At 45.6% G+C, this 21170-nt stretch overlaps 1 protein-coding gene across 3 annotated transcripts in view; it reads left to right on the forward strand.

Annotated features, from left to right (window-relative positions):
* Positions 1–21170, forward strand: part of LOC311593257 (uncharacterized protein) — a 191624-nt gene that overhangs the window by 76439 nt on the left and 94015 nt on the right. For all 3 annotated transcript variants that reach the window (XR_014777638.1, XM_084774458.1, XM_084774459.1), the window contains exons 16-20: positions 1492–1619; positions 11654–11854; positions 12749–12870; positions 15959–16187; positions 20792–20994. Coding sequence is in view for 2 of the 3 variants with exons in the window: in XM_084774458.1 (XP_084630584.1) it covers positions 1492–1619; positions 11654–11854; positions 12749–12870; positions 15959–16187; positions 20792–20994 (883 nt within the window). In the remaining variant the exon portion in view is untranslated. The remainder of the gene's footprint in view (positions 1–1491; positions 1620–11653; positions 11855–12748; positions 12871–15958; positions 16188–20791; positions 20995–21170) is intronic.

Raw genomic sequence — 21170 nt, forward strand, 5'->3', positions numbered from 1 at the left:
TTTCACTACTGCCTGAGAGGACCCCGATCAAAGCCCATCTCTTGCTAAATACCCTTCACAGAGTCTATAATTATTCAGTTCACATGTCAGGACCTGGGCGTTTCTTGCCTTCTAGTATTTCCTCCTGAGGCAGGCCACTTACGAATAAACTGGAAGCAGTAATTATATTGGCAGTGGCGCTAGCACTGATCCAGTAGGGAATATTGCTGCCAAATGGTGATGATGATTGACCTTACTGTTTTAAGGTGGCAAGTGACAGGATTAAAGGAGGTCCAGAAAGTTCTCTGGGAGATGTTGGCATTTACGAAAACAATAGGGCTGGCGAGATGGCTCAGTCAATACGAGTGCTTGCTTGCCTTGCGCTCATGAGGACCTAGGTTCCATTCCCCACCACCAAAAAAGCTAGTTGTCAGCTCTGTAATGCCTGTTCTGGGAGGCAGAGGCAGGAGGATCCCAAGGGCTTGGTGACCAGCCAGCTTATCCTACTGGTGAACCCCAGGTCCCAGTGAGAGAACCTTCAAAAACAGCTCCCAAAGGTGGCCCTGCCCCCCCTCTATCTCTCTGTCTCTCTGTCTCTGTCTCTCTCTCTCACACACACACACCCTTCTCTCTCTCTCTCTCTCTCTCTCTCTCTCTCTCTCTCTCTCTCTCTCTCTTTCTCTCTCACACACACACATACACACACACACACACACACACACACACACACACACACACACACAATATACATTAATCTGAGTTGTTAAACGACCAAAGACCAGTTTTTGAAACAGGAGAAATATATGTTCTGCCATCAATGTTATCTATAATTCAGGGATATTTTAGCATAGATTTCATGTCAACTGATTTTATTCTTAAATAGTGTTTAAAGGGCTGGGGATGTGGTTCTGTTGGTAAAGTGCCTGCCAAGGACACAGGAAGCCCTGGATTTGATGCCCAGCACTGCCTAAACTGGGCACGGTGGACATGCTTGTGATACCAGGACTCAGCTTGTGTGGAAGAGATAGGAGGATCAGAAGTCCAAGCTCAGGGCTAGCCTGAGCTACATGAGACTCTGCTTCACAAGAGCAAAAAAATGTATGAGCAAGGTGTGATGGGGCTTATAATCCCAGCCCTCAGGAGGCAGAGGCAGGCAGATCTCTGTGAGTTTCATTTGAGTCAGAACTGCACAGTCAGGCTCTGTATAAAAAAAAAAAAAAGAAAGAAAGGAAGAAAAAGAAAAAAAGAAAGAAAAAAAGAAAGAAAAAAAGAGAAATACCTAAAATTAGTTTTTAAATTTAGAAAGTAAAAACACAACTTCCTGCTGACTTGCAAGTCAGTAAGTGTGGTGTTCAGGCCTGGTCTTCACAAGTACTTTTAAGTTAACTTTGGTGAGTCCTAGTCACAGGCTCCAATCTATTCCTGAGGTGGAGCCAATAGTCTCCTTGGTCCCCAGAGAAGGAACATTTTGAGAAGGTGTGTCTCTAACCATTGTCACTGGCTTCTTCCCAGGCCACAGGGAGGATAGCCAATCAGAGAGCAGCCAGCGCCGGGGCTGGGCCCATGCCAGCGTGGACAGATTCGCAGTGCTGTATGACCTATGGGCCTGCGAGGCAGATCTTCTGGAGAGCAAACGCCAGGTATGACTTCTAGAAGGCAAATTGTCTGCTGGTTCTGGTGGTACACACCTGTAATCATCGCACCCACGAGGCTGAGGCAGCAAGTTTGAAGCCAGCCTGGACTACACATGTGTTCCAGGCCAGCTGGCTGCATAACAGGACTGTGTCAAACAAACAAACAAAATAAACAAAATGAAATAGCAAAGTCTGTTTGCGCCAAGACAGCTTTTATTGTTGTTGTTGTTGTTAAACCCAGTGAGACATTTAGGGATGCTCTCAAGAAAGCAAATAAGCTGTAATTACTTAATTTTCACTTATAGCCCACATATATTGAACACTGTGTATACGTGTGTGCGTGCACACACAAGTGTGACTCACTGAATACTAAACCCAAGGCCTTGTTGATCCTAGGCAACTGAGCTATATCCTAAGCTCTATTTTTCTTTTCATTTCTTTAATTTCAGAGGCTTTTAGACTTATTTTATCGTGTGTGTATATTTTGCCTGCATGTATGTACATATGCGACACGTATCCCTGGTGCTCTTGGAGGCCAGACAGAAGAGGGCATCAGATCCTGTGGAACTGGAGTCATGTTTGTGAGCCACCGTGTGGGAGCTGGGAGTCAAACTCTGGTCCTCTGCCATCTCTACACACCCCTCTGTTTACTTTTTATTATGAGACATCTCTCATTAAGAGCCCAGGCTAGCCTTCAGCAAGTGCCCAGGCTAGCCTTCAGCAAGTGCCCAGGCTAGGCTTCAGCAAGAGCCCAGGCTAGCCTTCAGCCAGCTTCGCAGCCCCAGAAAGCTTTCAGACATGTAGGCCTCCGGCACCAGCTTCCCAAGCAGCTGGAATTTCAGGCCTGTGCTAGTTAAATTTTATTCTACACACACACAAAGGAAGGAAGGAAGGAAGGAAGAAAGAAAGAAAGAAAGAAAGAAAGGAAGGAAGAAAGAAAGAAAGAAACTGCTTTCTCTTACAGGCATAATTCGTGTGAATTAGGCTTTTCTTAGCATGTGTAAGTTGTTAGAAAGAATGGGTGGTGACAGCTCACACTCATAATCCAGTCATGAAGACAAGCTTAAACAGAGGCAAGTTGACTGACTAATCACCGCTGGACTGTGCTACTGGGCGAAAGCTGTGAAACAGGAGTGCTGAGCACAGCACCCAGGAAAGCAGGGAGTGCTGAGCACAGTACCCAGGAAAGCAGGGAGTGCCTAGCACAGTACCCAGGAAAGCAGGGAGTGCTGAGCACAGCACCCAGGAAAGCAGGGAGTGCTGAGCACAATACCCAGGAAAGCAGGGAGTGCTGAGCACAGTACCCAAGAAAGCAGGGAGTGCTGAGCACAGCACCCAGGAAAGCAGGGAGTGCCTAGCACAGCACCCAGGAAAGCAGGGAGTGCCTAGCACAGCACCCAGGAAAGCAGGGAGTGCCTAGCACAGCACCCAGGAAAGCAGGGAGTACCTAGCACAGCACCCAGGAAAGCAGGGAGTGCCGAGCACAGCACCCAGGAAAGCAGGGAGTGCCGAGCACAGCACTCAGGAAAGCAGGGAGTGCTGAGCACAGCACCCAGGAAAGCAGGGAGTGCCTAGCACAGCACCCAGGAAAGCAGGGAGTGCGGAGCACAGCACCCAGGAAAGCAGGGAGTGCCGAGCACAGCACCCAGGAAAGCAGGGAGTGCTGAGCACAGCACCCAGGAAAGCAGGGAGTGCCGAGCACAGCACCCAGGAAAGCAGGGAGTGCCTAGCACAGCACCCAGGAAAGCAGGGAGTGCCTAGCACAGCACCCAGGAAAGCAGGGAGTGCCGAGCACAGCACCCAGGAAAGCAGGGAGTGCCGAGCACAGCACTCAGGAAAGCAGGGAGTGCTGAGCACAGCACCCAGGAAAGCAGGGAGTGCCTAGCACAGCACCCAGGAAAGCAGGGAGTGCGGAGCACAGCACCCAGGAAAGCAGGGAGTGCTGAGCACAGCACCCAGGAAAGCAGGGAGTGCCAAGCACAGCACCCAAGAAAGCAGGGAGTGCCAAGCACAGCACCCAGGAAAGCGGGGAGTGCCTAGCACAGCACCCAGGAAAGCAGGGAGTGCTGAGCAACATAGTCAGGAGTCTGAATACAAAGCATCATCAGCAGTTCACATCTTAGTAAGAAATGGAACTTGCAGGTGAGCCCTTCCAACCCGCAGATTGTTAGGAGAGGGTTTTAAAAGGCTTCCTTTTATTTTTAACTTTGCGTGTAAGAAGGTATGTACACATGATGTACATGTGAGTGTAGGTGTATGTGGAGGCCTGTGGAGGTTAAGTGTCTTGGAACTATAATTAATTGCAGTTGAGAGCCACCTGGTGTGGACTGTGAACTGAACTCATCATTGCAAGAGCAGCGAGCACATACACACACATACATATGTATATATGTGTATATGTATATATATATAAATGTGTATATATATATATAATTATTTTTTATTTCATGTGCACCATTGTGAGGGTGTCAGATCTCCTGGAACTGGAGTTACAGACAGTTGTGAGCTGCCATGTGGGTGCTGGGAATTGAACCCGGGTCCTCTGGAAGAGCAGCCGGTGCTCTTAACCACTGAGCCATCTCTCCAGCCCCGCAACAAGCACTTTTAACTACTTCCAGGCTAAGAGTTGTCATTGTTTTTTAATCAAAATTAAAATTTTACCTTGCTAGGTGCAGTTTTGAAGATCTATAGCTACATGAAAGAAAGTATTCATATCTTTTTAAAAAATTTGATTCAGCCGGGCACACCTGTAATCCCAGCACTTGGGAAGCAGAGGCAGGAGGATCTCTGTAGGTTCAAGGCCAGCCAGACTTACTAATCAAGTCCTGACAGGCAAGAGTACACAGAGAAACCCTGTCTTGAAAAACCAAAGAGAGAGAGGGGGGGGACAGAGAGAGAGGAAGAGAGGGGAGAGGTTGATTTAGATTCTAACAGAGGCACCAAGAGTCTTTACCTGAACAACTGTACAAGGTTTATACAAAGCCTTCATCCTGAAGGTCCACGGGCTCCTCTGATGGCAGTGGACATACGCCTTACTGTTTAAAAGGCATCTGCATGGAAGCTCTGGGGTATTTGATTACATTTAAGATTGCTGCTGTAGAAATTAAAATACACTTCTACAAATCATAGGAAAAGAGAAATGTGTGGTCTATGTTTACTCAGTCTCAATGCACAGCGTCCTCATAGCTGTGGCACATCTGAGAGCTGGTGGCTTCAGTGGGAAGAGATATTTGTCTTGTTTGGCAACTATCAGAGAATTGTCCCTAAAGTCATCCCAGAGGGAAGGATACTTAATCTCACCACTAAGATATTAATAAGATGTCTGGCAGAGAAAGATTCTCAAGCATAGGAAATGACAGGGCGTGCCACCTGGGGAAGGGCCAGGTGGAATCCTTCCTTGGTAGACTGCTAATGGGTCGGGTTTACATGTAAACCTGATGGGGTAGAGACAGGAAAGGGCTCGTGAACCATTGATTTTGAAGTTCATTGGATAACATGGGTTTCTTTTTTTATTATTATTATTATTATTATTATTATTATTATTATTATTATTATTATGTATACAGTATTCTGCCTGTATGTGTGTCTGCATGCCAGAAGAGGACACCAGATCTCATTGTAGATAGTTGTGAGCCACCATGTGGTTGCTGGGAATTGAACTTAGGACCCTTGGAAGAACAGACAGTGCTCTTAACCTCTGAGCCATCTCTCCAGCCCCACATGTAACCCGTTTTGCTTGTCTAACACAATCCAGTTCAAAGATACACTAATGTGATGTTTAACATGCTGAAGAATGACAGCAGGAAAACTAAAACACTATAAGAGCACAGTGCTTATAGGTGTGATAAAACACTGACATTTATACCATGCAGTGATCTCAGGCGGGTGTTTCAGGAGGAATTCATTGGCCCTGTATGGCGAGGTGACATTAACAGTATGAAGTGTGTATGTTGTGTGTTCAGAACTCGGCCTGCATGGAAGTTGTATGATGCAATGTGGACCAACACTGCTCGTGTGCATTTGATTTTGAGCTAATTTTTGGTTATTGTGTATTCAGAAACCTTTTAACATTGCCGTGTGTGTGTGTGTGTGTGTGTGTGTGTGTGTGTGTGTGTGTGCACGCGCGCGCATGTGCACACGTGCGTGCATGTGATACCTCTATATTCAGTCACATGATGGTTGTGACTCATCACTTGAGAAGCTTTGGTGAAGTGAAGAAGTGTCGTAGGTGAGAAATCTTTCCGGTAGCTGTCTTAATGTCCGCATGGAGGACGGATTGAGTAGGGAACCCCTAGTGAAGGGGTTACCTCTAATGGTGATCCGGAGAGTTAGGAGGGACCTGATAGGGTGAGGACAGGAAAGGAGGGCAGATGGCATCACTCCGAAGGGCGCGTGATGGGAGTCAAGATATGAATTTTGGAGGGAGAGAGTAAAGGTCTTCCAAGGGGTCAGGAAGGAAGCAACTAGCTAAAGCAGAGTGCATGAGCAGTGAGGGCATCATTTAAGAAGATAAAAGTGCATCCAAAGACACAAGTCATTTTGGGGGGAGGTGGTGCTGAGGCAGCTGTGAATGTTTTGTGGGGAGCTCTAGTTCTGAAGCCAAGCAGTAGGCACGGGCTGAGATATGGTTCAGCCATGGAGGTTGAGCCATAGGCACGAGGGGGGAGGATGCAGCCTCTGACCGGCCCAGTGATACCTACTTTTATGGGGCAGGCTGTGGAGCAGAAGGACTAGCCACAACTGAAGGCAAACAGGGAAGAAATTGTGTGTAGGAGCCAACAGGAAAGAGCGGGAAGATGCCCACTGGTGCCTGCTTGGAGCACAGGACAAGATTGAGGAAGATGGCTCAAGGTACAGGAGTAGGGTCAGGGGTCTATGGGTGGCCAGTGCAGCTGTGTGGGGCCCTGAGAGGTGATGCCAACCGACCACAGCTGTGGTGTGCTCTGAAAACCGGGAAGTGAAGGTGGTTTCTTTTTCTTTTCTTTTCTTTTCTTTCTTTCTTTTTTTTCTTTCTTTCTTTTTTTTTTTTTAAACAGGGTTTCTCTGTGTAGCCTTGGCTGTTCTGGATTCACTTTGTAGACCAGGCTGGCCTCTAACTCACAGAGAGCTGCCTGCCTCTGCCTCCCGAGTGCTGGGATTAAAGGTGTGCTCCACCTCCGCCCGGCAAAGTGGTTTCTTTTAACTGTCTTGTAGCAGAATAGATGGTTAACGGTTTTATGGGCCCTCTGGTCAGATGCTCAAGGAGGTCATTGATCATTTGGAAGCAACTGTCTGAGCTGAAAAGGTACAAAGCTCAGACTTTGGAAGACAGTTCATTTCACAGTTAACCTTGACCCACCAGTGAGAACCTTAGACTGACCAACTAAGTAAATGGGAGATTTGGACTCATCCTGCAGTAATTAGCTGAATTAAATATAAATGATGCAGAATCATTACTCTAGGCACCAGTTTTAAGTGCCTTTCTCTCTCTCTCTCTCTCTCTCTCTCTCTCTCTCTCTCTCTGTGCACATGCACCAATCTTCTCTTTCCTTTGTGTGTGTGCACTCATGTGTATGTGCATACATGCGTGTCTGTGTGTGTGTGCACACACATGTGCACATGCACTAGTCTTCTCTTTCCTTTCCATGGAAGCCCCAGGCAGGACTCTGTGACAATAGAAGAGTCACAGGGCAGAAAGGACAGAAGACCAGGCGTTCAGTCCAGACTGTAGTTCATTCCATGCTAACCTGTCAAAGCTGCCCGCTAGCTCCTTCCGGGGTACATGAAACAATCTCCCCCCTGCATCTTACCCCGAGAGTAAGTTCCCTCTAGAAACTGAGCTCTCTGGGCCAAAACTGTAAAGTGTGGTCTTCCAAGCCAGAAATTCTAGCCAAAGAGCTCATCCTGAATGGGCAAGCCAAATTTTCATCTGCCGTACAATTGATCCCAGACCCCCTCACTGACTGCGCTGCCAAGTTTCCTCGGCTGTTTTCCATTGTTAAATGTATCGGTCTCACTGCGTAAGAATTGGGACATATCAGGTTCCTCAAGTCCTTAAAATAACCACTGCATGTATGAAGACGCATAAAATTAGAGCTGATGTCAGCTTACGTGGCTTGGGGGACTAGAGAAGACAGAGAGTTGGTGTGACATAGGTCATGCTGTCCTACCCCCTACCTCTCCCCACAGTCGCCAGACACCTTCTGTGTGACACTTTGGATTCAGGTGTACATCAGTACACTGATTTTCATGCATTATCCCTGTGACAAGGGGGGGGGGGCTCTGTGACAAGTCTACCGTTGGTCTTCTGTTTGACACTTTGGTGCGACCTACAGCACTATCTTTGAGTTATTATAGAACTTAGATCTTACAAATCAGACAAACTTAACATGATAATTTCACAAATGCGGTGAACCCAAGGGGCTTTGGTGTTGTCAATTTTGTCTGCCTTCCTATTTTCTCCAGCATGTCCCTGGGACCCACCCTGCGCAAGGCATATTTCTTTGCTGAGAGCTGGCCCTTGACACACAGAGGTGACATTTGACAAGTTAGGAAGATTTCTCAGGCAAATACCAGCCTGGGGTTTAAATGGAAACTGGCCAGTTAGCAAACAGATAACAAAACAGAACCCGTGAGGCAGAAAGATCATGCCCCACCTTTGCTAGGAAGGAATTTTGTAATAAAATAAGGCAGCTTATATCTGAGGCCTTCCCTAAGCTGAACTGAAAGACTGAAAAGATGCTATTAGCTTAGATTTTTCTTCTCTTTTTGAGACACAGTTTCTCTGTCCTGGATTCACTTTGTAGACCAGGCTGGCCTCGAACTCACAGAGATCTGCCTGCCTCTGCCTCTGCCTCTGGCTCCCAAGTGCTGGGATTACAGGTTTGTGCTACCATGCCTAGCTACATTTTCCTTCTCAACAGATAAAATGTTGCAATATTTGGGACACGCTTACCTTAAAAGACTATTTGTTACTTATTCAAAGTAACAATTTGAAGTTGGTTAGATGCCCTATATTCCTACTTAATTTGGGGAAGTGCAGCAGCCTCGGGGGAGGCTCAGTAGGCGTGCAAGCCACAGCTCACAGTAGCCAAGTCAGAAGACAACTTTGGGCAGTGTGTGCTCGCCTTCTGTCACATGAGTTCCAGGGATTGAGCTCGGGTCCTCAGACTTGGTGGCAGATGCCTAACACGCCGTCACATCTTAACCTGCCTGGACATCCTATGTTCTTCTTTGCTGGCCCTGGCATCCTTATCAGTAGTGGTCATTCAATTTAGCAAGGTCCTCTGCAACTTGGCCTCACCAGATTGGGATGGCCAGAAAGGATTCTCCTCCAAGCCAATTTCCCTTGTGAAATAAACCAACAGTTGAGCTCTTTGTCCGAAAACAGGTCAAGAGGTTTAAATACCATAAACCAGCTCCCAGGATTGCCCAAAAGGGTTCACGTTGGGTCAGAATGAATCAAGGAAGCAAATTTTTCATCCCTAACCTCTCCCTGGGACCGCTGAGTGGCCCTCTCAGCCTGTGAAGTCACCCTTCCCTCATGTCTTCTTTTCTGTCACTTAACAATTGGCTATTATTCTACAGTGGCTCTTAGGTGAGGAAATCAGGTCACTTAGACCAGCCCTGCTCTTCAATTTCTGTGGGATGAACTTAGAGACAAAGGGGATCCCCATTTTGTTGTTGTTGTTGTTGTTGTTTGTTTGTTTGTTTTGTTCTTTGAGACAGGGTCTCTCTGTGTAGCCTTGGCTGTCTTGGTCTCACTTTGTAGACCAGGCTGGCCTCGAACTCACAGCGATTGCCTGCCTCTGCCTCCCAAGTGCTGGGATTAAAGGCGTGCGCCACCACTGCCTTATTCACTTTTGGCTCTATGCTGGGAAGTGTGAAATCCTAACCCCTGGTGCACCTTCCATGGTAGCCTGAGCTTTTGGTTCCTCTTGGTGTTTTCGTGTTCGTACTGAAGTTGGATTTGGTGCCTTTCCAAAAAGGCATCCACAAAGTGCGCAAGCCATGTTAATCACTTTTCTCAGCGCTGTGACAAGAAGCCTCTCCGGAGAGGACTTATTTTGTCTCATACATTTGAGCATGTGCAATTGATCTTGATTTGGAAGGCGTGGCAGCAAGCAGCTCCATGGCAACAGTACGAAGAGGGCGGGTGGGTGGGGGAGTCCTTACTTCCTCAGGTCTCAGCACAACAGGAAGTAGAGGTGGGACAGGAAGTCATACACTGGGCTGTGAACTTCAAGGCCCTCACCACCAGATCCACTTCTTCCACCTTTCAAAGGTTCCATGACCTCTCAAAACTGTGCCACTAGCTGGAGACCACATGAAACATATGAGCCTGTGTGTGTGTGGGGGGGGTGTTAACTCGCAAAGCAGCGCGGGTACTAACAAGTTTCCCGGGGTGACCCTCCACAAGCCTTGACGTCATTAGGCAGGCAGATATAAACATGTCTTTATAGATGCCATCCAGTTCCTAGTGTCTGTTCGGTCTTGAGTGATTAACCTCCTTGGGTAAAAGAGGAAAATCTTTTCTCCTGTACACCTGTTAATTCAATGGCTGGGCCTTGGTAATTAATGACGAAAGATGTGTGTACATGTGGATGTCTCTGAGAGGTCTAGTGAAAAGCTAGTCTTCCAGTCACTAAACAGGCAGATGAACTGGCAGAGACTTTTCAAAAAGAAGAAACACAGTAGCCATTAAATATTTTATTTATTTATTTTTTTATTACAGTCCTCTTGACTTTGCCTATGTGTGCCATGGTGCACATGTAGAAGTCAAAGGACAGGGGCCTGGAGAGATGGCTCAGAGGTTAAGGGCACTGACTGCTCCTCCAGAGGTCCTGAGTTCAATTCCCAGCAACCACATGGTGGCTCACAACTATAATGTGATCCGATGCCCTCTTCTGGCCTGCAGGTGTACATGCAGCCAGAGCACTGTATGCATAATAAATAAATAAATGAATAAATAAATAAATCTTAATAATAATTAATAAGAAGAAGAAGAAGGAGGAGGAGGAGGAGGAGGAGGAGAAGTCAGAGGACAAATTGTAAGAGTTGGTTCTCTGTTTCACCACGTCAGCAGACCCAAGCATTGAAGCCAAGTTTCTAGGCTTAGTTACAGGTGTTCTTAACCACTGAGCCATCTCCCTGGCCCGAATGACATTTTAAATAGTGTTCAGCGTTCTTGCTGATCAGGGAAAGGCAAATCAAAACTTGTTGGAGATTCCACCTCGCCCCAGTCAGAACATCTAACTCCAGAAAACAAGGGGCAGTGAACACGCCTGGGGCCATGGCGAGAGGGGAGTCCTCACAGTCTGTTGGTGGGAATATTAACTGATACGGGAACTATGGAAATCGATGTGGAGATTTCTCAAAAAATAAAACTACCGTATGACTCAGCTGTGGTAATCCTGGGACTCACAGACCCAAAGGACTGTAAATTCTGTCACAGAGACACTTGTACATCCGTGTTTATCGCTGCTGTAGTCACAACAGAAAAAAAAAAAAAAAGGAATCATTTTGGTATCCATCAATAGATGAACATATAATTTAAAAAATGTGCCAAATGTGCCACGTATACACAATGAAATCTTATTCAGCCATTAAGAAAAATGAAGTCGTGAGGTTTGCAGAAAAATAGATAAAAATGAGAATTACGTTAAACAAAACTCTCTTAGACACAGAAAGGTACATGTACGTTTTCTCTCATCTGCGAATTCCTAGACTTTAATGTTTGTATGTGGGTATGGGTGTTTAGGGGGGGAAAGTGGCAGGCACTGAGGGGAAGAGGGCCAGCAAAGGGGAGTCAGTGGGATGAGGAAGGGGGGTGGAGGAGGGCATGAACCCCAACTCCTGTCCTCTGCGCTCTGAGGGTTTGCTAACTGCAGCAGCTCTCATACTGCGTTTGTCCATCCCAGACCACTAGCTACCCAGAGGTTCCGGCATCTCTCTTCCACTAAGGCCCCAAGGGCTTGTCAAAGCCCAGGGTGAGGTTTCCATTTTGTTTGCCGGCACCAGGGCTGCTTCTGCCATTTCCTGACCATAAACTCTATTTTCAGCTTCTCGATCTTTACTTTGAAGCCTACCAGCACACGCTGGACCCCGAGGAGCGGTTCAGTTTAGCACAAGCCATGACTGACATCATGCACCGACGCCCCAAGTTTGATCTCAGCCACTCATATTTCACGAAGGCCTACCAAGATGACTGCACCTGCCTGAAGCTTCACCTGCAGCTAGCGAGGGCCATCCGCAGCTGCCACGTGAGTAAGGCTTAGATGGCTCCGTCTGGGAGGGGCATGGAAGACCTACGCCAGGAGTAAAAGTGACATTCTTTCATTACAGATCCAGAGTCTGGGTTGTCTGGGCAGAGTGTTTATTTGTAAGCTCATTTGCACTTCTGAATTCCAAGCATAACTTAAACCTTAGAGGGAGGTTTCTAACCTCAGCTACAGTTAGCCATCCACACATAATCGAAAACTTCATCTCCTATGAGCTCATAGAGTTATCATCAAAAAAAGGACTCATGGTGTACCTTTCTAAGACATCTCCATATAAAATTTTGTTGTCCCCCCCCCCCCCCCGCCCACCATGCAGAGAGGACTTTTGTTTGGATGGTTTTGGTTTTTTGCTTCATTTTGTTTTTGAGACAAAGCTTCACATAGAGCTTAGGCTTGCCTTGAACTCCTGACAGTCTTGCCTCAGGGCTGGGGCTATAGATAATGCACCACACCTGGCTTTTGCTTATTTTATTTTATTGAGTCAAGGTCCTATATTTTTGAGACAATCACCTACAGTGTAGTCCTGGCTGCCTGGTACACACTGTACAGCTCTGGGTGGTCTGAAACCCTCAGTATATAGACCAGGCTGGCCTTGAACTCACAGAAATCCATCTGTGCCTGCCTCCCGGGTGCTGGGATTGAAGGCATGTTCCACCATGCCCAGTTTTGTTTTTTGTTTTGTTTTGTTTTGCTTTTCCAAGTGGGTCAGCTTTTCCTTTCCTTGGCTGACCTTTGACAGACCAGAATGTTCCATTGTAAACAAGTCTTCAAACCCACACCTGGGTGAAAGCTAGTGAAGGAATGGAGACAGGAGGGAGTTTAGGCTTCTCCTGTCCAGGTTCACAGTGGGGCCCTGGGGGTGTTTATTCTCTTTAGCTAGAGAAACAGCGGGAATATGTCCAGAGGCTCTGGAGAGGGGACCATGCTGAGGCTCAAAAGACATTTGGACTTCCCCTGAACATAATTTGCAAGCAAATTGTTTCCATCAACAGCGGCTGGTAAGTTGATGTTGTCTTTAGCATTTTACATTTAATCTTGTAGAGCGAAAAAGGATGCAGTATTAGATCAAAGTACCAAGCTTTTAGGCCCCATTCAAGGGTTTGTGGATGTGAGAGACCTTGAACCCAGCTCATGTACCTGAAGCCTGTGTGTGCTTTTAAGTTTCTCTGGAAGGGATTTTTTTCTTCTTCTTCTCACAGTGTCACTAAAGAGTATAAAAGTAACTTTTATGCTCCTGGTTCAATTGTTATCTAGTAGGCTTACTGTCTCCTTAAGCTAACCTAGGCCTAGTCCTGGAAGCTTCTAACCTCCATATAATCTAACTAAGCCTGAAGGGTTTTCAGCCTCTGAGACTTACTACTTAATAAGCTCACCCTTGCTCTTTCTGAGCTCTGGGCTGGCTGGTTCAACTCAGCTGTTCTGGCTCAAACTCTTCTCCCAGCTGACTTATTTAACTGGCTTCTCTCTCGGCCCAGAATTGCTCTGCTTGGCCTCAAACTAACTCAGCAATCTGCTCTAATTTTCCGGCTTCTTCTTATTATCTGACTCATTCCATTTTCACCTGAGTTCTCTCTCTGCAACCCATCTCTCTATTACCGGTCTGGTAAAAACTTCCTCCTCCTTCTGAAAAACTGCCTCTTAAGTAACTTCCCTTTGTAAGACTGAGACCTTTAGAGAAATATCTAATCTGTTTTCTGAGTCTTTACTGAGAGATGGAGTCCGTTGTTGATGTAAACGCACAGGAATTTATTGAGCCTACGTGATGGGGTCTGTCAAGCTTTTTCCGAGTTGGAGACTCTGAGAAGCAGAGGCATGGACCTTTATTTAATAGGTTTTAGACAAAGAAATGAGTTTTGCAGCATGTGATTGGTTGAAGCAGTCACAGGGGCGTTAGGAACTTTTTTTAGTTGGGAGGAGTGAATACATTTCTGGGAAAGTGGAAATTTTAAACACAAGCTGTAATACAAACTGATTGTCGTTGAGTCAGGCTGGACCCTTCAAGGTACACACAGTGATCTGACGTGGCTGTATGTCCTTGTATCAAGCTGGACCCTCCAGACATTTACATGTTTTGACCTTAATGGGGGTCCTTAAGGGAGGGCTGGGTAGGCCTTATTGGGGGTCTTTAGGGATGGGGGCCTGGTTCCTTCACCTTTTCTCTCTTCTTGTGAGAGTTGGGCGTATCCTATTCTGTCACATCTTCTCTGATACATCATTTCCTGCCACTCAATTAGACATCTCTTTCAAACATGGGTGCTTCCTTCTACAAACTAACTTTACCTTCGTTTGGGATTTAAAGGCATGCACCACCACACTTGGACCCAAGGTTTTCTTTACCTGATACGTGCGCTATACCAGGCTGGCCTTGAACTTAGATCTGCTTGCCTCTGTTTCCAGCCAGATCATATAGACCTAGATCTTTGGGTATAATCTCTTGCCGGAACAGCCATTTTCTGGTTTGACACTCCTGTACAAAAGAGGCTTCTAAGAATCATCCCAGATGAGCCTCTGGGCATTACGTCTTCAAAGAGCAGCGTTTGGTTTCCTGAGGCTACTCAGGGTGGCTACACATTTTGCCACTCCCTCAAATGACTACTCCGCTCCCCCATTCCCTTCCAGCCTTTGAGTTGGAGGTAATTGTGAGGTGACAGACCCCAAGTTGAGCCAAGTAGCCTGAGATCAACATCTCCCCATTGCCTCCACTTGGGGTGTGTGCGTGTAATTGTCTCGCTTCTCTCAACACCAGACACATATTGCTGAGGACGCAGATATGAACATAGGTGTGACCCTGAGCTTCCATAGGTGCACACTAAAGACAGTCTTTGTGTAAGAAGTCGTCGTGGTAGTTTGCATCTTGGGACAGGCAGGGCCTATGAGAGACAATAGCTAAGATCCAGCCTTCTTAGTTAAGAACTGCACCTCCCCCATAGACCCCTTGGAACACTGTTGCCGTCCCTATGACAAGCTGGGCACCGGAAAGAATCTGCTGTTCAGGAAGTGGCTTTTGGCAGATCAGTCTAAGGCTCGAATGGATACTAAAAGCTGTCAGACTAGTTTCCAAACCCAGTGCCGTTTGCTCTGTTGAAGCTCGTTTCCGGGCTTTGAGCTGTGTGCTTTCAGATCTAGGACTGAGCAGAAACCCATTCACACAGATTCTAGTGGAAATATTTGTGCCCTTCAGCTTTAAGGTTGGAAGACCCTTGTCTTATTCTGTAACCTTTATTTTTAAAATTATGTTAATCTGAAGACAAGTGTTTTATTGATTTTTGGCCTCATCTGTTATAAAATATGAAGAAGCCCTACAGTGCATAGAGAACTTAAAAAATCGTCTTTGTTTATTAACATTCGGGTGGAGGAAAGGAAAAAATTCAAGTGAAAAATAAACGCTGAAAATTGGGGCTGCAGAGATGGCTCAGTGGATAAGAGCACTGTCTGCTCTTCCGGGGGTCCTGAGTTCCATCCCCAGCAACCACATGGTGGCTCATAACCATCTATAATGTGATCTAATGTGCACTGTATACATAATAAATACATCTTTAAAGAAAAAAAAGGAAATGCTTTTGTTAAAAAAAAAAATCCAGGCATGGTGGCACACACATTTAATCCCAGCACTCGGGATGCAGAGACAGGCGGATTGCTGTGAGTTCGAGGTCAGGCTGGTCTACAAAGTGAGTCTAGGCTACACAGAGAAACCCTGTCTTGAAAAACCAAAAAAAAAAAAAAAAAGTGGAAATTATCCCGGTTGCCATGTTGCACACCTTTAATCCCAGCACTCAGGAGGCAGATGCACATGGATCTCTGTGAATTTGAAGCCAGTCTGATCTACAAAGTGAGACCTTGACAGACAACGCTACACAGAGAAACCCTGTCTAAAAAAAAAAAAAGTGGAAACTATTATTATTATTATTATTTTTAGGTAATCATTTTCATTGTTAAGCTATTCTGCTTTCAGGCAGTCATTGAAGTGTTACTGTCATTTCCTTACTAGACAGTGGGGAATACAACAGTTTCTTTCCAACTTACAGGACCTGTGTTAAAGCAAGGAGCATATTGTGAAGAATAAAATTATCATGTCTTCTTTTCAAGCCCAGCATCAGAAAACATCCATCTGTTGGAGTTCCACCCTTCCCTTGGCCTGGTTGGCCTCATCCCCAAAACTCTGGAGCACCTGCTGCGTGAGACTCGCCACGCCCACAAGCCTGTGTCACCCAGCGGGCTTGCCCAGCTGGAGATACGCGTCCTGCAGCTTGCCCTGGACCTGTGGCTCACCCCAGCCAAGCCTGAGGCCTGGTACAGCGCACAACTCCAAAGAGATGTGGGTGTTTTCTGCCAGGACAGTTGGGTCCTTGGCAAAGAGACCACTTCCTTCCAGATGTTTCTGTTTAGCTCTGTTTGCCTGTTTGGCACTGTTCCCCTCTATTTGGCCAGAGAAAGAGCACATGCGCAAGCCCTGCCAATATTTCTGTGTGATATTTTGTTGTGGACAAAGCGTATGGCTAGTATATAAGGATGTCACTGTAATTAAAGTTTAGTGGAGGATTGCATAGGTATGTGGAAAATATTTTCTCAGTTCTCACTGGCGCTTTAGTGATACACAGTGTGTTTGTGTGTTGGGGGGAAGCTGGAGGCACGCTGGAGAGCCGCAATGGTCAGTGGTTCAGGCTGAGCCTGACTGGCTTCTTAGGTGGTGTCAGAACTTTTCGGTTTCTCTTAAGGCTTAGAATGCTGACCTAGGGCTTCCAAATTGACCTTGTTCGTCAGCCACTTGTGGTATAATTGAGGTGATTTCAAGGGTGTCGGCTACCACATCATTTGTTCGTTGGGTCATCACGATAGTCTCTCTTCTCCCTCCCAAATGAACACCATCTTTAAAAAAGAAAAGATTTGTTTTATAATTTCATTAGTGTGTGTGTATATGTCTGTGTGTGTGTGCACATGCGTGTGTACATGTGTGTGCATGTGCGTGTGTGTGCACTTGCATGCATGTATGTGTATGTGTGTGTGCACATGTGCGTGTGTGCGCGGTGTGTGTGTGTGTGTGTGTGTGTGTGTGTGTGTGTGTGTGTGTGTAAATGTAGGCCATGTGTTTGTGGGCGCCCATGAAGGACAGAAGAGAATGCTGGCTCCCCTAAAGCAGCAATAGCCGTGGTTGTGAGATGGCCAGAGTGGGAGCTGGGAACAGAATTTGAGGCCTCTAGAGGAGCAGGAAGTGCTCTTAATCCCTGAGCTCTTCATCTCCAGGCCTAAAATCATTTTTAAAGAGACAATTAATTTAAACTTTCTTAAAATAATATAAAATTACAGAGGACCGTAGCAGAAGAGGAGCGAGCACCCTTTAGTTTGAAGCTATTCAAAGGCTGGCCCTACTCGCACAGGCTCCTTGGGATGCAGGGGCAGGAGGGTCAGCAGTTCAAGACCTGCCTGGGCTATGCGTGAGCTCCGAGTCAGCTTGAACTACATAGCACGATACTCGCTGAAAAGCATATAAGGGAAATGCAATTTTTAAAAGGTAAAAAAGAGGCCTGGGTACGCAGCTCGGTGGTAGAGCGCTTGCCTAGCGTGCATGGGGCCCCAGGTCCAATCCCAGGACTGCAAAATTAATGAGCCAATAAGCCCACTCTCTTTACTATTCCTCTAATTCCAAGCCGTTGTCATCTGCATGGGGTGTCGTCACACCCTCCAGATGGTACTGTCTTCCTGTTCTACTGATCTTGTTTTCTTTTGTTTTTTTGAGACAGGGTCTCACTATGTATACCCAGCTGCCCTGGAACTCACTCTGTAGACCAGGCTGGCCTTGAACTCATAGACACGTGCCTGCCTCTGCCTCCCAAGTGCTGGGGTTAAAGGTGTGTGCCATCATGCTGGGCTCTGCTAGTCTTAATATCCACTTTCATGATCACATAATTCCCTTACGTGATAAAATCACAATCTCTCTAACCTTTTCTCAGTGGCTGAGCTTTCAAGTGGTTTCTGGGTTTTCTATAATATTAAAACCACAGAAGACACATTTCTGTGCTTTGAGCTATACCTATATTTTGTTTGTTTTTGCCTTTTTCCCTCCAGAGCTGAGGACTGAACCCCGGGCCTTGTGCTTGCTAGCAAGCGCTCTACCACTGAGCTAAATCCTCAGCTCCTTGTAGATATAGATACAGATGTATTTTGAATTGATTCTTTTTTATGAATTCTTACAGCCATAATTGATGAAGTGAAATTTGAATCCTAGATGCAAGTTGGCAGATTGCTTTCCAAACCAGTCATGCTGATGTCAATAATAACCAACTAATGCATTAGAGATGCACATTGGCTCTAATGTGCAGTGCAGCATTAGAAATGCAGTGTATGAACTAATGCAGATATATGCATGAGAGGTGGCATTATGGTCTGCTTTTACCCTTCCTTGCTATTGAGGCCACTCATACATACATACATACATACATACATACATACATACATACATGTGTGTATATATATTTAATTTGTGTGTGTGTGTTTCTTTTTGGTTCCCTTATCTGAGAAAATAATTTCACTGTTATCCACTTATCTGAGCTTTATTTAAATAGAACTTTAATCTTTTTGTCCATAATATTTTCTGCAAATATTTTTCATTTGTATTTTTTTGAAACAAAAGAAAATCTGTCGGCCATTTCCTATGTGAGTCTATCTGTCCTCCTAAATGCAGAAAGACAATCACCCTTCAGATATTTCATTTGTCTCATCTTATCCCAGTTTCAAGGGTTTGATTTAATTTTTCAACATCCAGCTCCTTTACTGTTCGCTGAAATTAATGTACATGAGGTAATGGGGCAGGCAGGAATTGCAATGTTCCTGGAGCTATGAGCCATTCATCTTACTTGCATTTACTATTCTCAGTGTCTTGCAGTACCACACTTAATATTTCATAAACGTCTTATAAATTACAGCGGCTGTCTGGGTGCTTGTCTAGTCTCCTGTCGATGTCTCAATTTTAATTATTATTTTTTGAGGTATGTTCACAATTGAACCTAGAAATACTGAATATTTAGACTAACCTTCTGTGTTAGAAAATGGATGCATTGGAGCTGGAGAGATGGCTCAGTGGTTAAGAGCACTCGCTGCTCTTCCAGAGGTCCTGAGTTCAATTCCCAGCACCCACATGGTGGCTCACAACTGTCTGTTGCTAGCTTCTGGTGTGCAGATATATATGCAGACAAAGTATCCATATACATTTAGTAAATAAATAGATAGATAAATCTTTATTTAGAAGTTATAGCAATAACCATATTTTTTAAAGGGGGCAGGAGAGATGGTTCAGTGAGAGCACTGGCTGCTCTTCCAGAGGACCCAGGTTCAATTCCCAGTATCCACATGGCAGCTCACAACTGTCTGTATCTGCAGTTCTAGGAAATGCAACACTCTCACACCAATATACATAAAAGCAAGATACCAATGCATATAAAGTAAATAATTTTTTAAGTGTATGTTGCATTGCCCCTTGAAGATGTGCAGGAATTTTAACAGCTCTCTTGGCTCTCATGGCTGAAGACTTTAGGAGCCTGGAAATCACATCTCCAGTAGACAGGTCCTTTGGTAGGTACGTAGTTAACAAACATGGCATATCCTGTGATGCAAACCACACAAAGGAGATAAAGGGTCCTCAAACTAGGTCCTTGCTGAAAGGAGCATTTTAGAGGACAGAGGAGATGTGAGAGCCTGGCTGTTCAATAAGGCAGAAGGGTACTAAAGGCCACTTTGGTATTTCACAGATCACATGAGTCCTGGGAGTGAGGGGGCTGGAAGGCAGGTGGATCCTGTGAAGCTACAGAGCTTAGAAATGTGGAGCTGAAGTTACTCTTGGTACTACTGAATGACCTTGTAAAGTCTGAAGGTCACAAGCCAGGCTTGGTGCAGGCTCACAGTCTCAGATACCCCCGAGGCTGAAACAGGAGGATTACAAATTCAAGGCCAGCCTGGGCAACTCAGTGAGAGCGTGTTTGAAAGTGAAAATAAAAAGTAACTCCATAGTAGAGGGCTGGCCTAGCATGAGGCCCTGGCTTTAATTTCCAGTCATTTTAGATTCCTCATAGCTGAATAAGAATAAGGTCTTTGATGCTTCCTTGGGAATCTGGTAAAAATTAAAATGAGTTTATATGTGTGAAAATTCTTTGATATTTTGAAACTATAATTAGAAAGGCTTATAAATATTGTTATTGGCTACCAAAACTTTTTTGTTGTTGTTGTTGTTGTTTTGTTTTGTTTTGGTTTTGGTTTTTGGCTTTTCAAGACAAGTTTTCCCTGTGTAGCCTTGGCTATCCTGCACTCACTCTGTAAACCAGGCTGGCCTTGAACTCACAGAGATTCACCTGCCTCTGCCTCTCAGAGTAGTGGGATTACAAGCGTGTGACACCTTGCCTGGCTCTAAAACATTTTTAAGTGTTTTATTATTTTATGTGTATGAGTCTTTTGCCAGCATATATGTCTGTGTACCACATGCATGCTGGTGCCTATGGAAACCAAAGGACGCATTGGACCCATTGTACTGTAATTACAAGTCTCTCTGAGCCACCGTGTGGTTCTGGGAATCAAACTCAGGTCCTCCGGAAGAGTGGTTTCAAGCACCAAATTATATTTACAATGTTTTAATATATTTTTTTTAAATCAGGGGCTTTTATTTGTATTTTGTTACTCTTCTCACTAGTTTTGTGTTTAGATTCGAACATTTATAATAACAACATTTATCATTATAGTAAAAAAGAATACTTTTGCATATGTAAGCTCCTATAATCCTCTGGGCAGCCCTACTAAGTAGTCAGTATCTATCAGTGTCGGTAGGGGGCCCAGTAAATAATGCCTTCAGAGTCCGTACCACTGACAGTATTTTTTCTTTTTAGTACACATGAAGTTTCTGGTTTTGAGTTTTCAAGCTTCTCGGTTTGTTTTCAGTTCTTTTCAGAGAAAGTGATGGGTGATCCCTTTCTCGTGGAGGAGGTGGGCCTGCTTGCCCTCAGGTCTGCGGTGGACAAAGGACAGGAGCAAGGCCAAGATTTCCACGCACTGCTTCTGGAGACATTTTCCAAACTCCTGGAACTCCTGACCCTCCGTCACCGGCTGCTGGAAGCGAATGTGGCAAGTGCATACTTGGCTAGGTCAGTGGGGGACCAGGAGCTCCACGGAGGGACTTGGGGAATAAAGATGAGTGACAGACAGGGCGCGCTGCCTCGGGCCTTGTCCTTTACCCCTAGAGAAGTTACACTGGAATGTTCACCTATCCCCTCCTTGCTTTCCTCCAAGCCGCCCTGGGAGCCTCTCTGACCATTCAACC

Source organism: Acomys minous (genome assembly GCF_964271855.1).
Source record: "Acomys minous genome assembly, chromosome: 3".
Taxonomy (NCBI): Eukaryota; Metazoa; Chordata; class Mammalia; order Rodentia; family Muridae; genus Acomys; species Acomys minous.